The sequence below is a fragment of the Vanessa atalanta genome, chromosome 12 (assembly GCF_905147765.1).
Source record: "Vanessa atalanta chromosome 12, ilVanAtal1.2, whole genome shotgun sequence".
Taxonomy (NCBI): Eukaryota; Metazoa; Arthropoda; class Insecta; order Lepidoptera; family Nymphalidae; genus Vanessa; species Vanessa atalanta.
This window is the reverse complement of record NC_061882.1, coordinates 6,798,337-6,814,221: the sequence shown is the minus strand read 5'-3', so window position 1 is coordinate 6,814,221 and position 15,885 is coordinate 6,798,337. Positions and strand designations below refer to the sequence as shown.

At 30.6% G+C, this 15,885-nt stretch overlaps 3 protein-coding genes across 11 annotated transcripts in view; 2 read left to right on the top strand and 1 right to left on the bottom strand.

Moving 5' to 3' along the window:
- Positions 1–6,125: 6,125 nt before the first annotated feature.
- LOC125067645 (mitochondrial inner membrane protein OXA1L) lies at positions 6,126–7,458 on the bottom strand. Its single transcript, XM_047676347.1, has one exon. It carries the CDS (start codon positions 7,362–7,364, stop codon positions 6,183–6,185), a length of 1,182 nt encoding a protein of 393 aa, XP_047532303.1. The 5' UTR covers positions 7,365–7,458; the 3' UTR covers positions 6,126–6,182.
- An 867-nt stretch (positions 7,459–8,325) lies between these two features.
- LOC125067646 (U3 small nucleolar RNA-associated protein 15 homolog) lies at positions 8,326–10,318 on the top strand. Its single transcript, XM_047676348.1, has 4 exons — positions 8,326–8,546; positions 8,626–8,724; positions 8,846–9,028; positions 9,113–10,318. Exons 1-4 carry the CDS (start codon positions 8,445–8,447, stop codon positions 10,298–10,300), a joined length of 1,572 nt encoding a protein of 523 aa, XP_047532304.1. The 5' UTR covers positions 8,326–8,444; the 3' UTR covers positions 10,301–10,318.
- A 2,320-nt stretch (positions 10,319–12,638) lies between these two features.
- The window catches only part of LOC125067963 (DENN domain-containing protein Crag), a 29,760-nt gene continuing 26,513 nt past the window's right edge, over positions 12,639–15,885 (top strand). For 8 of the 9 annotated variants that reach the window (XM_047676913.1, XM_047676910.1, XM_047676912.1 and 5 more), the window contains exons 1-2: positions 12,639–12,819; positions 13,038–13,189. In XM_047676913.1, coding sequence (XP_047532869.1) covers positions 13,063–13,189 — 127 coding nt within the window. In that variant the 5' untranslated portion in view covers positions 12,639–12,819; positions 13,038–13,062. The remainder of the gene's footprint in view (positions 12,820–13,037; positions 13,190–15,885) is intronic. The other variant, XM_047676906.1, reaches the window with a different exon arrangement.

The following is a 15,885-nucleotide window of genomic DNA, read 5'->3' as shown; positions in this document are numbered from 1 at the left end:
TTAATTAACCTTTTTTATATACCTATTTATAGAATTATAAGTACAAAAATAATTAACAACATTAATAATTTCTTACAATTACAGTGGGATCAAATTACTACTGTTTTTTTTTAATTATTTAAAACTCAAACGTCTCAGTTAAACTCAGGAAGTAAATAAATAATTCTACTATTATAATTATAATGTCGGCACAGCTTCATCTACTCTGAGAAAGTCGGATTAAGTTTGAATCCCCGACAGGGAAAGATATATTTTGTACTCTCCTTAAGTACCATTAACAACGCCGTAAAAACCGGCAAATTATATAAGTCAAAATATGGACAATATTTCAATACCTACATTACCTATTTAAATTAGATAGCTACATTATATATACAAAATATACAATATTTTATAATTTCCATTTGTTAAAATAATTCTAATTTGGATAAGTGTTGTTCTAATAATAAAAGTTAATACGTAATTTTTTTTCACTTTTTAATTCTTTGTCACTTTTGTTATTTGGAAATCGTGTAAAAAAATTTTTTTTTTCATTTTTTTACAGCTAGTATTGCTGTGGCCAAGAAAAATGTTTAACCCTCCAAAAAAGGAAGAACGGTATATTATTATGTTCGACGTATATTTTTTCCTGTCTTTTCACTGATTACTCGAAAGCAGCTTTCAGGAATTCTGAAAGAATTACGTTTTTATTAAACTTATATGTATTTAAAGGATTTGTTTGTATCAGTATCACGATGATCTACTTAACGATATATTTATAAACTTATGGACTAAATTATCTTCTTTTATAGGAATTAGTTCCGTAGTTCCATAGTTGTACTTATAATACCTACTAAGAATTGCCAGCAGCTTACACTAGCGCTAGCTTAGGTAGTGATTTTCGCCCGGTTCTCGATATCTTTAGTTCAAATTAAGGACATTTATAAATCTGCTTTCATCCATTCATTACTTCAAATTTACGTTAAAGTTTAATAAAGTTGGTGATTTTGATAAAATTAGTTATCTTCTCTTCAACTTTTGTATTCTGTCTGTGAGTTCCATTATTTTGTATATAATTTAACTTGTGTATTCTAAGTTCTAAGATGCGGAAGGGTCGGAAGTGGTTCGACACCTTTTAGGAAAATAAGTACTTTATACTTTTACTACCTACGTATTTGTGAATGTTTTTAATGAAATGTATAACAGGATTGCCGTAAGCGCTTATTTAATTTTAATTAATCAAATTTGTATCCCAGTTTCTGAAGAAAGTTAGCTTTTTAATTAATCATCGCATTTCCTGGTATCAGCCATAACAGGTTAAAATAGGCAGTTGATAAATTTACCAAGCTTTTAATTTAAATATATTTTTTTTTTTCTTTTACATACTCGAGTTACATAACATTTTACTAATACAGTAAATATATTATAAATTTCAATGAAATATTTTAATAACAATAGTTTTCATATTTTACGTCACTTACGTCTCAGAAATATGTAATTGCGTCCTAAGCATTCATCCTTTGAGATCTTTGCTTTGTTCGAACAGCAATGGCTTCCCACTTTATTATTATTTCAGTCCAAAACATTCCAACAAACGTGCCGACTCCCGACGTTCCCAGTAACACAATACGTATTATTTTTGGAGCTTTTCCATTTGTATTTCAATATTAAGTAAATTGTTTTTCGCCATGCCATGTACGTCGTAAATTAGTATTTGCTTTGTTCTGAAAAACTAAAGATGTCTGACATATTTTATTGACGATTGAAACGATTTTTACAAGTGTTTTCTAGTAACCATGTCGTTGATATAAATATATCATTTAATTTGTCTTTCTTTATTTAATTACAAACATTTTTCAATATATTTTAGTCTTTATCAAAATGGAAGCAATTTTATTTAAGATCGAATAAATTACTGCTATTGCTGTAGGCGCTTGTTACTATTGTCAATAGAAATATCTATGTCGTCTTCACCATTTCGTCGTTGCGCCTGCAAAAGTCGCTATGTGTTTTTTCTTATTTTTAGTTAGGTATGCCGTTTTAATCCTTATTTCAATACATACGTACCTACGGTAAAAACAGTTTTGTGATAACTTCAATAATAATTTAAAACTTTTAACATTTAGATATGTGACGTTCATACATCGAAAGCTACAGAAATTTAAATAACGATTAAAATGAAATAAAAATAAGAAAAAAAACACAGCGACTTTTGCAGGCGCAACGACGATTTGTATTTTTAGTTTTTTTTTTTACTTTAACCAATTCATAAACGTAATTTTTCTTAGATAACACATTTATGAAATGTAAGGGTGCAGGGGCCCTCGCCAATGGTCGTCAAGTCTAGTAGCATCAGCGAGACAAAAAAAATATTTTCGGGGGAAGAGAATGAACTAGAACCGTGCTTGCACCCAGACTGTTGTTGTGGTTAAGACGACGCTAAACTGTTCTTACCTCCAGTTTCAGGTAAATAGTGTTATCGGTATAAACTTACAATTTCGTTTACGTTAAACATACTTTGCTTATAAATTTTCTATTGATTTAACGATAAAATAAAATAACTATATTTTTACTACGATGTTATGAGAAAAATACTACTTTTTAATAAACTTTAAATTATTATTATTCAAAGATTATTTGAATCAATGAAAGTTATCAAATGTAAATCTTACTTTAACGTAATCTAGCAAATAACATTTGTAGGAATAGAATGAATTATAATGATAGAACCTAGATGTTTACGTAAAATTAATTAATAACTTACTTTATATTTAGTTTAATGTTTTACTAATGTTAGTAAAATAAATTTCGATTTCTCCCACTCACTATATTCTACATTTCACCACTGGGTGTGATCGCTCAACTCACGATTTAAAGATATAAAACGCTTTGTTTCCTTTTGTTGACCAGTGATTTGTTAATGGAATATCCAGAAAAAGATCCTATGTTTGACCAATGTCTTTAAGAATAAGTTTTGTTTCACTTTCTTTAAATTAAAAATGCTACCAAACAAAAAACTGAATATAATGAAGACACCACTACAGTCAAGATACAAAAATAGAGAAATCTGTCGCAATTATACCCCAGACCAGTCAGAACTATTTGAAGGCATAATTAATGTGACAGCACTTTTGACGTTAACAAATACATGCATCTAGACACGCGGTAGCGTGTCAGCCAAGTTCTAGTATCAGAACTGGCGTGCAGCACCGTGTGTAATATTACACGAACCATTTGGAGCCACTTTTGACCTCCTCATAACTCAAAAACTATTTGATATAAATGTGTCAAATTTGGCTCATATATTGAGACTCGTGAGATACATATGTGTTCCAAATTTCATAAACGCATCTCAAATGGTTATTTAGATATTAACGTCTAAAAATCGTCATTTTTATCACTGACTGACCTATAGATCAAAACTATAACCTACTTCCAGGTGACCTAGAAAGTTGAAATTTGGCATGCAGGTAGATAATTAGGCCAATATAAAGGAAAAAATCTGAAACTGGTAATTTTTTATCATTTTATTATAATTTTTCATTTTATTGGGTCTATAGGAACACTTATATACTTAGTTCCTGTAATAACTGTAAATAAAAAAAATGATGTAAGAACCAGCAATCAAAACTTATGACAGCCGGTCTTAATGTGGATTTTAAGGTCTTCACGTGAATATATAACAAGTTGAATACCACCCTTAAGTTTTTTAAATCCAAATATTTTCGTTTTATTACTTATTAGTATAGCCGACTTTGGTATATTTATTACGTTATTAACTAGCATTTAGCGCACATCAATGGTGCAAAATCTATATATATACTTAAAAAAAAATAGGCATTTCGGTACACGGCGCGCGACGTGACGCCGAAGCAGCGGGATAGAAGCGTTGCGATTAAACCTTAACGCGGACGTGTCTGAGCGAGTGGCAACCGCGCTCATAAGAATTATTTCAATGCCTTCCGATGGAAGCTGCCTAGTCTATTTGACTGCATATTTTTTGTTTGAGTATACTAGTATACAACAATAAAATAGGTTTCGTGAGACTGTAGTAGAGTATGTATATCGTAACAGGAATGATTTAAGTTTGTACTCTAGCGCTACAAACGGGGATCCTTATTGCTTGAAAGAACAGTATCGAGTGAGCATGCTGATATCAGCAAAGGACTGGTGAATGGGTCCAATGGTAAAATAGAGAAAGTACATTGAGGACGTCGACAACAGCAATAGCGCACGTAAAATAACAATTCAATTTAAACATAATTTAATTTGTGAACTAGAAGCCAAACCAAGTTACAGATATTAAGTAATGAACATATATGTTCAAAGGAAACAATTCTCTATTTGCTTAGCATATTCTACTACTATACACAAATCACAAGGCCTTCGCCTTGACGGTGCTCTTTTCGACATAGGCTCCTCTATATTAAGTAAAGAGCAGGCTTACGTTGGCCTCTCTAGAGTTAAAAACTTAGATGGAGTACATCTTATCAATTTAGGTCCAAGTCAAATCAAGACACAAGAGAGCTCTATTGTAGAGTACAGCCGTTTGCGCACATTATACCACCCCTACTAGGGCAAATTAAGTATAAACAGAAAACGCGTAAAAATATCCGGACACTGAATGGGCAATTCACTCGAACATTTCAGAGGTACCTACAAGAAAAATAAGAACGTATCAAAAAAAGACAATTATACCCCGTAAACATAAGAAAATAGAATAGCTTAACAAAAACCATTTGGTATTAATTTTGTTATTAATAAGTACCTACTAATAATTTATATACAAAAAGTAGTGATATCCCATCAAAAACATAAATGTAAAAATGAGAGCCAAGTTAAATATCATGATATATACCTTGGTTGTTGTCTTCAATGACAAAAGAAGTGAGATCTAAATTTGTGCCAAGTTAAATAGTCCTTTCTGAAATTTATTTATAACTACATAAAATATCATTTCTTCTTATAACTTGGGGTAATATATTGTTGCCTAAAGTCTGACTTGGCTAGTTCTCATATACAAATTATATTATAGCCTTCGTAAGTTCTAAGCCTGTTACAAATGAATTATAAACACAAATTAAGCACGCAAATATTCAATGGTACTTGTCTGGATATGAACTCGCAATATCTGGTTAAGATTCATGTTTTCTAGTGACTGGACCATCGCAGCTCTTAATGTACGTTAATACTAACTAAGCAATACTGAGCTGTCCTCAATTCTTCTTAGATGTTCTGAGCTATAATTTGTTATTCTAAAAACAAACTACAATTTGTGTTTATAGACATATAAGAACTAGCCAAGTCAGACCTTAGGCAACAATATATTACCCCAAGTTATAAGAAGAAATGATATTTTATGTAGTTATAAATAAATTTCAGAAAGGACTATTTAACTTGGCACAAATTTAGATCTCACTTCTTTTGTCATTGAAGACAACAACCAAGGTATATATCATGATATTTAACTTGGCTCTCATTTTTACATTTATGTTTTTGATGGGATTATTATTTCGCACTAACGGGAGTTTGTATTCGTTTTTGTTGCGTCACTAAAATGTTACGCGCGATCATCTCTCCATTTTTATCATTTGAGAAAAATATTTTTCTTTCTTATCATTAATTTCAATTAGGTAACAGACAATATAAAAAATTAAGAAATGGGGAAAATATTATAAATAATAATATTTTAAAGTTAAATTTACCCTTAACTGGTTTGCGACCAGTACAGCACCATGTTATAGATTTATAACGAGAATACACATTAACATAAAAAGGCACGAGAATATTATGTCTATGGAGTACAATTTAATTGATAATTATGTAACATAAGAATCTAATATACAAATTTAGCTATAAAATTAAAAAATATTTTTCAAGATCAGATGAGAATGAGTTTCTTTGATTAATTATCTTAAAACAATTACACTAGAAATAAATTAATAATCATGATTACAGACATAATATTTTGCAAGTTATTATTGATATTCATTGAATTAATTATTCTTAGTTAATTATTATTATCAATGAATGATCAACTAATACCATCTAATGAATACAATTTTATTAAGCAATTTTGTCAAATTAACTGAATGGATATGAATTCCTATAAAAATAAGGTTATACAAATAAATAATACATAGAAATAATTAAAACAAGATTTATTACATAACTACAAACTAAAGTTACAATAAGTCTAACAATTATTTTTGTTTGGCTTCGATTTTCGTTGGATCGTATTTATAAGTTTTTTGCAAAGGCCCTTTACCAGCTCTTGTAAATATCATTTCATCGATTCTCTGTCTGTCAGCAAGGTCCCTCGATAGTTTCATGTTTGTCCATGAGTCCTTAGCTCCCGCTACAAATCCCTTTTTCTTAATTGGCAAATTCTCGGGATTGTGTTTGATAAGTTTTGGTATTTTGAAATAATCTCTTATTGCTGGTATCTTCAAGAAAGATACTTGACATAGAGAAATGAAATTTGTCGAGCACCAATATACTAAAATTGCCCCAGGAAAGTTTATTGTAAAAGGTATCATAACTATTGGAATTGCTCTAAGGAAATACCTCATCATGTGCATATTTTGGGAATCAAGACGTCCACCATCTACACCAACTTCAATGGTGGCCCACATTGTCACACTTGTTATTATAGGTAAAATAAAGAATTGATCAGGTACAGTAAGATCTGTAAACCACCATAATCCACCATGCATCATACTTTCGACTGGACAATTTGCCATACCTCTTAATCCCATGAAAAATGAAATAAAGAGTGGAGCTTGAGCCAGAGGAACTAGGAGATTTTTTAAGGGATTTAAACCTTTTTCTTTCATGAAAATCATCATTTCTTGTCCATAACGAGCTGCTTCTAACTGATTTCCTGTTTGCCTAGCCTCTGTCATTTTCATTTGAAGTAATTGGATTTCTGGTAAATTGTTATTCATAACTGCAGTATTTCTTTGTGCTAGAATTACGAGAGGGAACATGATAACTCTTACAACTATAGTTCCAATCATGATAGCACCCCACCAAGGAACATCGAGTGAGATGTGTAGGTATTCTAAGCAATTTTGAACAATTCCTACTGGGCCCCATCCTCCAAGACCAAGACTGGCAAACGTTGGTTCACCGTTAGCAGCCACGGACTGAACTACTTCTGTAACATCACTGATAGTTAAAGGATCAGGTATCGGTGGTGGCTCTGGAATATATTCCACCAACGGCGTAGTTTTACCGACATCACTACCGGTAGAAGCGAAACGCGCTGAACTAGCTGAAGAATAGAAGTAATATACTCTCGCTCTTCTAACCTCAATGTTCTTCTCACAGAATAAACTGACTATACCGCTTCGACGTCCATGTCTACTAAGTAATTTAAACATTATGTACCTAATTTAAATATACCTAAAAGATTAAAAACAATTCTGCAGTTACAAAATAACCAGAAAACACAAGTTTATTAAAATGTCATTTTTGACAACTATATTTTTTTTGTATTATTTCTCTTGGAACAGGCACAGGAAATGCTTCATAAAGCTATGGTATCATAGCAAAAAATTATTAGCATTTATAATAGAAAGAATCGTAATTAATAAGCAATTATAATACAGGCAGTCAAAAGTCAGCACACTATAAGTATGGATAACATGTCTATGGAGATTTGATTGTACCCAAAAATTATGTATGTATATTATTTTAGCTGCAGAAACTATTAAAAAGAATACCATTAAAATGTAAGTGAAAAGAAAAATATCGCCAAATAACTGAAACCCAAATGGATAATTTTAGACACCACGGCCTCGGTTATTGCTGGTGTTTATTAAGTTTCAATTCTTTAGTTATAATGCATGATTACAAGACTTAAAAGCTTTTGTATTCAGATATCAAAAAATATTTAATACCATCAACCTCCATTAGGTACAATTAATGACAATTTTTGAATTGCACATATGATATTATATCAGCTGTTATATAATTTTTGTCTATATTATATCTATTAAGCTTTATTTTAGTTTTCATCCACCGCTTCAACCGCGTGTTAAAGAGGATGGGAAGGTGCTATGTACATTACGTACTTTTTTATGCACCAGAAACGATCAAACTCATAATTTATAATATTTATAATATTAGTTAAGACGACAGTTTTATAATACATGTATGTATGCTTAAACAATGATACTAAATGTCATATAATTTATTTAATCAGATGTTGTTTCTATGTAAACTTAATAAAATAGAATAGATCGACAAAACAGGATGCCTATGATATGAATATCGGATAAATACTTTTGCCTTTTAAATTATAATTTAAAAGTAAAAACCACGTGCGAAGAATGTCAAAGATCTAAATGTCTCATGTCATTGTCAAATTTTAATAACAATGTGATCCAGTTTGTACACCAAGAAGTTTTCTCGTTTTTTTAATAAAAAGTCAAGGTCCTGTTAAGACAGTAAATATCGTAATGGCGCATATATCATATCCATTTAAAAGAATAAACAAAGCTGTATACCAAAAGCCGGCATCAGTTTTAACAGAAGATGCAATCTACTGGAAGAAACTGGGGGTAACAAATTGTTTATAAATTTATCATAGGAAATAACTTTTATGTTACCCTGAATAATACGCATTTATTTATTTTACAGTTGCCTGTTTTAGTAAAAGAATTTGGAGCTATAGATTACATAGATTTTTGCCCAGTGGAACCATATTACTTTGCAGCAACCTGCTCTGTTAGAATACAGGTAAATTTAATAAATCTATTTAATTATATTATAGTAATGTGTTCTTTACAATTACTTCTATTATTTATCTTTCAACTTTAATTATAATAATGTTTATTTGAAAAGTATAACCTTCTTACAGATATATGATCCAATTACTAAAGTTGTAACTAAAAATATTTCCAAGTTTGCAAAAGCCGCTTATGGTGGTAGTTTTAGAAGGGATGGAAGACTTCTAGTTGCTGGTAGTGAAGAATCAGCTGTGAAGTTATTCGATGTACAGTCTAAGAATGTTCTAAGAGTATTTAATGGCCATACTGGACCTGTAAGTTGATTAAAATATCATTAGTAGCATAAAATGCATATCCATTATTTTGTTCACACTTAATTTTTTTGGTATCAATTTTAGGTCCATAGAACATTTTTCTCAAGAGATCAAGTTAAAGTTCTTAGTTTCTCTGATGACAAATCCGTTTGCATGTGGGACATTGCTACTGAAGAGAAGATAGCAAGCTTTTCTGAACATACAGATTATATTAGAACTGGTGCCCCAAGTCCAATTTCCCCTGATATAATCCTATCTGGTAGCTATGATCATACTGTAAAGCTATATGATTGTAGATCCAATGAAACAATTTTAACAGTTAACCACGGCTGCCCAGTTGAGTCAACCCTATTTCTTCCATCTGGAGGAATATTTATTAGTGCAGGAGGTACTGACATTAAGGTGTGGGACATATTCAATGGTGGAAAATTATTGGCAAATATTTCTCAACACCACAAGACTATAACAACATTAAAATTAGCCAGTAACAATAGCAGACTCATGTCTGCATCTCTAGATAGACATGTAAAGATATATGATTTAACAACATTTAAAGTAGTACACAATATTGATTTCCCTAATGCAGTGCTTAGCATGTCCATATCAGAAAATGATGATGTTTTAGCAGTTGGTATGATTGATGGAGTCATTTCTATAAGAAAAAGAGTACAGCCAGCTTCTCTATCAGAAGAGAAAAAAGGCTTATTTAAATTTGCACCAGATCATGTTGAAACAGCAACAGTGGATATGGTAGTAACTAAACAGAAAGCTATCAAAGGACCAGATTTTGAAAAGTTTTTAAGGAAAATGGATTTTACCAAAGCTCTATCAGCTGTACTTAAACCATATGTAGCAGTTAAATTCCCAGAGAAAACAGTTGCTTTAATGCAAGAAATGCTTAGAAGGAAAGTTTTGCACATAGCTATAAGTGGATTGCTTGAAAAAGATATAGGCATGCTATTAAAATTCTTTAGGAGAAACCTTGGTGAAACAAGATTTACGAGGATTATTATTGATGCAGCAAATGTTTTTATTGATGTTTTTGAGGATAAAATAAAATTGTTCTCTGAGCAAAACTTGTGCCTTTACACATCATTGCAAGAAGACATAAAAGAAGAAATTGATGTTTGCAAAAGAGTTAGTGAATTAGAAGGTGCAATAGGACTGCTATTTTCGGGTGCTCAAGTTTCTACACATATAGACACTTTAGAAATAAATGATAATTTATTACCATCATCAAAGGCACTAAAAGATATTGTTATTGATGTGTAAATAAAAAATAAGCTACAATATGTACATTTTATTTATCCAAAACTCACCAAGTCTTAATTTTAAATATGTCAGACTTATTTTTAATCAACTCAATCCTTTAATTATATCAAATGTTTTAAAATAAATCAATATTGCTAAAATAATTTACTTCATCGAAAAACTTATAATAATAATTGTTATTTACAGAATAAAGTTCTTATTGTAATTTAAAACAGGTCATGTTAATTTACAATAGAAATAATATTATAGCAGCGAACCGCGCGATTCGCACGTCTATATTTATGACTTCGAGTTGGCCAGCCACATGAAATAACTGCCTGTAGTCGCTTTTCGAAGCCCAAAAGCATTTCGAGCGCTTAGTCAGCTGTGTGCACAGACTGCTGTTTATCACAAAGTTCGACATCTCAATGTTGGTGTCGTGCGATCGTTACTCCGCTTTAGAACTAAGATCCTAAGTTGGCATCAGAAAGTGGCCATCCACATGGTAAGAAGATATCGCACGGTATCTTCGAGTCAGCAACATTTCTTGCTCGCTTACCGCTCTTGAACATTACGTACGAGATAGATACGTGAGAGTATCAGCAAATATTCGTCAGAACGCTGAACACCGAATGCACTTAAATAGTTGAAGCGACGGGAACATCTTCTAGGTCCAAAAAGAGAAAGCAAAACAAGAAGGGAAAAGACCGAATCCGCTCGGAGGAGACTACTCCCAGCGCTCGCGGTTTAAAAGATAGGTCTTTACCCCAGGCCCGCGTTGCCGCGTGAGGTAGGGTACTCGCGTATCCTTCATCAAAAGATCTTCAGGGGAAGAGGATGCCAGCGCTGCAGTACGCACCAGCAAGAAGTAAGTAGGGGCGAGATCACCAGCAAAGCACGAGAACATATAGGTAACCGAAACATAGACATTAGTGGAGGAAGGGTAATTGTTATAAAAACAAAAATTGCTCTGGGTGAATTTATTGACTTTGTGGAGTCGAAAACTTGGCGTCATAAGCTAAGTTCTCTTATTTATAATATAATAATTATCATTGATTCTATTAAAATTATCAATTTTATTGTAAATGTAGATACATAACATTGTCGGAAATACGCTGCTGTAAGTATTCCTACTTTGTTGAAGGGAGTATTGAGCTCCATGATTATTAATAGATCGTAAGTTATCTTTTGTAAAATGGACAATATTATATTTTTTTGTCATATTAATTTAGGGTATGACCAGATTCAATATTTGCATCATTACCCCAAAGTACTATTGCCGTAAGATATAATACAATGGAAACAACCAAACTATACTAACGGAGCATTGTCTATATCAGTTAGCTATTATTATAGACTTATATGGTTATATATAGTTTTCCTATTAGGAACTATAAATGAGGAGCCTAGCATAGCTTGCATGCTTGCATGCAGCTGAAGTAGTAGTAGGCTGAAAACGTATTACGACTACTGTTAGAGCAGACGAAAGTGGAGACCGCTAATCGGCAAAGCAGCGTAAGAAGCTTTTTAGGCCCGGTGGACTGATGACCCGAATAAAGTAGCGGGACAGGACTGGATCCGAAAAGCAGGCAATCTAGGTATGGATTGCGATTGCCAAATGATTGATAATTATAGCTTAACTTCAATAGTCAGTAGTCTATTAACTTTAATTAACATTTTTGACCAACTTGTCCCATTTCTTATTAATGAAAGTCCAGCATTAGTCGAGAGACTATACACGAGAAATTGGAAAAATATAAGTTAATACAACCTAATACAATTATGAAGTTGCCATGTTCAAAGAGTATAACATTAATAATATGTTGTTAAATTATATTTTGTTACGAATAGAAAGGTTACCTTACCTCAGAAAATCCCTCATACTGTTAGCAGTTTCAGTTTTCTGATTTTCTTAACGAAGTATTTAAATCTAAGCATTAATGTGACAGACCCTTGCGTCATGTATAAGTATGTAAAATTTTTAAGTATATTATTATAATTATTCATCAAATTGTTTTTAAATTTAAATAATTTGTCCAGCGCAAAGTCTTCATGGACAATCTTGAAATCTTATAAAGTATATAAATGTACATTATTAAAAAATAATTATGCAAAACAAACCTTGTAAAATCATTAGAGAATTGTGTATTTAGCCTGAAATAATACATTATAGCAATACTTTCTGATTCTTAATTTTTTTATTTTTGGCTACTTTGTGTTTAGTCCACAATATTTCAACCTGTTTTAGTCATTCTACATTTTAGTAACTAAATTTTATAAGCTGTATGTTGTTTTGGCAGGTGACATTTCTGAATTATAATTTATAATCTGTGGATAAATAATGTGATTTGTGATTGTGGATGTGAAGTACGTAACTTGCATAAGATTTAAGTTGTATTTAAAACGTTCAAAGCAACAAAATGACTATTTTGCTTTCAGTTTTGATATTGAAATTTGCTTAGCCAAACTGGAGTAACAAATGTAACAGTGATTATGCTCATTTTGTTGGTAATATAATTCGTTATCTGTACCAGTAATTTGTAAGTTGACTTTAAGGGTTTCATGTTTTTCATTAATTTCTTGTTTATTTTGTAAAAAAAAATATACATTTGTTCTTGCTATTATGGTGTTTTAAAATAATTGTAAGTTTTATGGTAGAAATTGATTTAAAATATTCTATTGAATATTGTAAAAGTAATACTAAAAGGTTAAATTAATCATATTTTTTTTTTATTGAATATTTGGTTTTATTTTGTAGATTTGCAAGAGTAATATTATTTGCAATGGACGAACGAAGAGTAGCTGATTATTTTGTAGTGGCTGGATTGCCTGAGCAACCAGAAGTACTAGATGATTCTGACTCTGGTCATCTAAAGGGATACAGTACAAAGCCTCCAATTACTGACATAGGTAAGTTATTGTGTATTATATATTTTGGTAAGAAATATTTTTTACTATAAAGCCTAAAAAGCAATCAACAAAGTTAAATAAAAAAAAAACTAAATAGAAAAAATAAAAAGAGATTACTATAATAAATAAGGAAGGAACTAATTAGCCCGATGGTACATGTGCATAATTTATTTACGAGGTCACAATTGGATGTTTGATTGTGGACCTAGACTGTTTAGTTATTCTGTTCGAGCCATCACATTGTTGTGCATAATAATTGATTAAGGTTGTATAGTACATTTAACTACCATCATAATGTTTTATGGTAATTCAACTTTTAACAGAAAATTACTCTAATATAAATATTTATATCATAATATATATATATACAGTGTTAATAGGTATATTAACGGTGAATTATTATAAAATAATTAGATTTATGGATCCTTAAATTAATATTACAAATGCATATATTGAAATGTAAATAGAAAGTAATCATTTATTATTTTTTAATTACTTAATTCTGCCAGTTCAACAAAGAGCTTGAAAGTTGTGATTTGTACTGGGCTCTATAACTGGTACAGTTGACATATATAAAATATGTGATGCTAAAAAAAAATTAGTTATATCATTTACTAATGGCAATGGTAATATGATGCTTGACCACAGTCTGTTTCATATTCATTGTTACATGATCACTGGAAGCTGACCACATTCAATTTGATTTATATACATTGATTGCAATAAATTATCATACTTTTTCTTGTTAATAATCTATGCATTCGTGCAATTTTCATCTGATTAAGGTGAAACTACCATGGAAGTGATGTATTGGATAATTATTTACAACTTTATTTAATATAAAATTCTTAAATATTCGTAATTTCTTGCCAAAACTTTTTTTCCTCATTCAATATTTTTTTATAGATATTGTTAATAGGACAAAAATCCAAAAAGAAGGAATAAATATGGCCTTAACTTGACAGTACTAACAATAGTTTAGAAACTATAATAAGATATTTTACAAAATGTAATATCATGAAGGAACATAAAATCTGAATTAAAATATGCTTTGTTCAAGTTCACTCGTACACACATATTAAAATCAATATTTTAAAAGATATATTGAATTTTCTAACTGTTTAGGAATGTATGTTTTACAAAAAATTACTGCCAAGAAAAACCATAGTTCCACTTTTTCACTAATTACAAGAATTATAAATTACTAGTAAACCACCCCTGTAGTAGTCAGGGATAATGTAGATTTCTACCAGTATTTTTTTAGAATTGGATCATTAGTTCTGGAGATTATTCCCCTACATTCAAACAAACAAATTTTATCCCTTTATAGTATTAGCATAGAAAAGGAATTGTCTTTTTTGTTATTAATAGTGCAAAACCTGTTATGTAAGATCATTTAAATGTTATAGGAGCGAATAAAAATTTATATATTTTTTTAACTAATTGTATCTCGTAACTTGTATTATATTTATATAATAAGAATAAAAATTATATAGACTTTCTGTAGTTTTAAATAGGATAAAAAAAATTACATAGGAACTTATGGTACTAATAACTACATCACCAATAGTATTATTTCTTGTAACTTTACGTTTGCTGTATAGTATAACTGGAACCCTATTCCGCGCGGCACACTTATTCGTATTTTTATCATATAGACATAAAATTTCACGGTAATTGATAAGATTGTTATCGTTTGAAAATTCGATTAGTCAACATGTCATAAATCCCCATAATCGTTAGAAAATGATTGATCTCTTTAAATTAACAACATTTTCATTCAGTCCTATAATTGTGCCATGTACAGACTGATACATATGACCTACATAATTTTTTTAAATAAATGAATATATTTTTTTATAAATTTAGATTGCTCTGAAAAATTGTTATTATGTAATTTACAATATACTGATTATGAAAAACGTTGGACCGCATACGAAAAATAATATCAAGCAGTGTAATTTCTTGACTGTCGGTGGGTGCGAGATTTTCTATTAAAGAAACATAACAAAGGAACACACGGATAGACATGAAAGCGAGATGATAAGTTAGCTGGATGTCAATCATCTAGTTTTGGGAAGTTAGTTTAAAATTGAATATAAAAATTCAAAACACAAACTAACAAATAGACCGACACATAAGCGAGTCTATAAAATATAATGTTTGCCGTCTTAAGGGATATGTTCTTAAGTTATGTTCTCTAGTTGTTCCGTTTTCATAATATTACATACTAGTTCTCGCCTGCGTTTTAGGGATTCGTCGTCAGCTGTGGGGCATAAAATAGCCTATGTCCTTTCTTGGGGTTCAAACTGGCTTACCAAATTTCATAAAATTCGGATCAGTAGTTTGGTTTCGTCTGGGAAAGAGTAACTGACAGAAAGACAAACAGACCGACCGACAGACAAAGTTACTTAGATAATTATAATATTATTTTAGATTCTAAATTTACTCGCCCCTTAATTTTTTATTTATATTCTATTTATATGTAAATATTTTCTCTTCTTCTATTCGTATGAGTTCGTTAATTTGTAAGGTTTCGTTACCGTATACTGTCTGGTGATTTATGATCAATTATAAAAGATAAATTCAAAAGACTATATTATATATAAATATATTTAAATACTATGGATTATATCTAAAACGAAGCTCTTTCTATTTCAATGATATAATGTTTAAAAGTTAATTAGTAAATATAG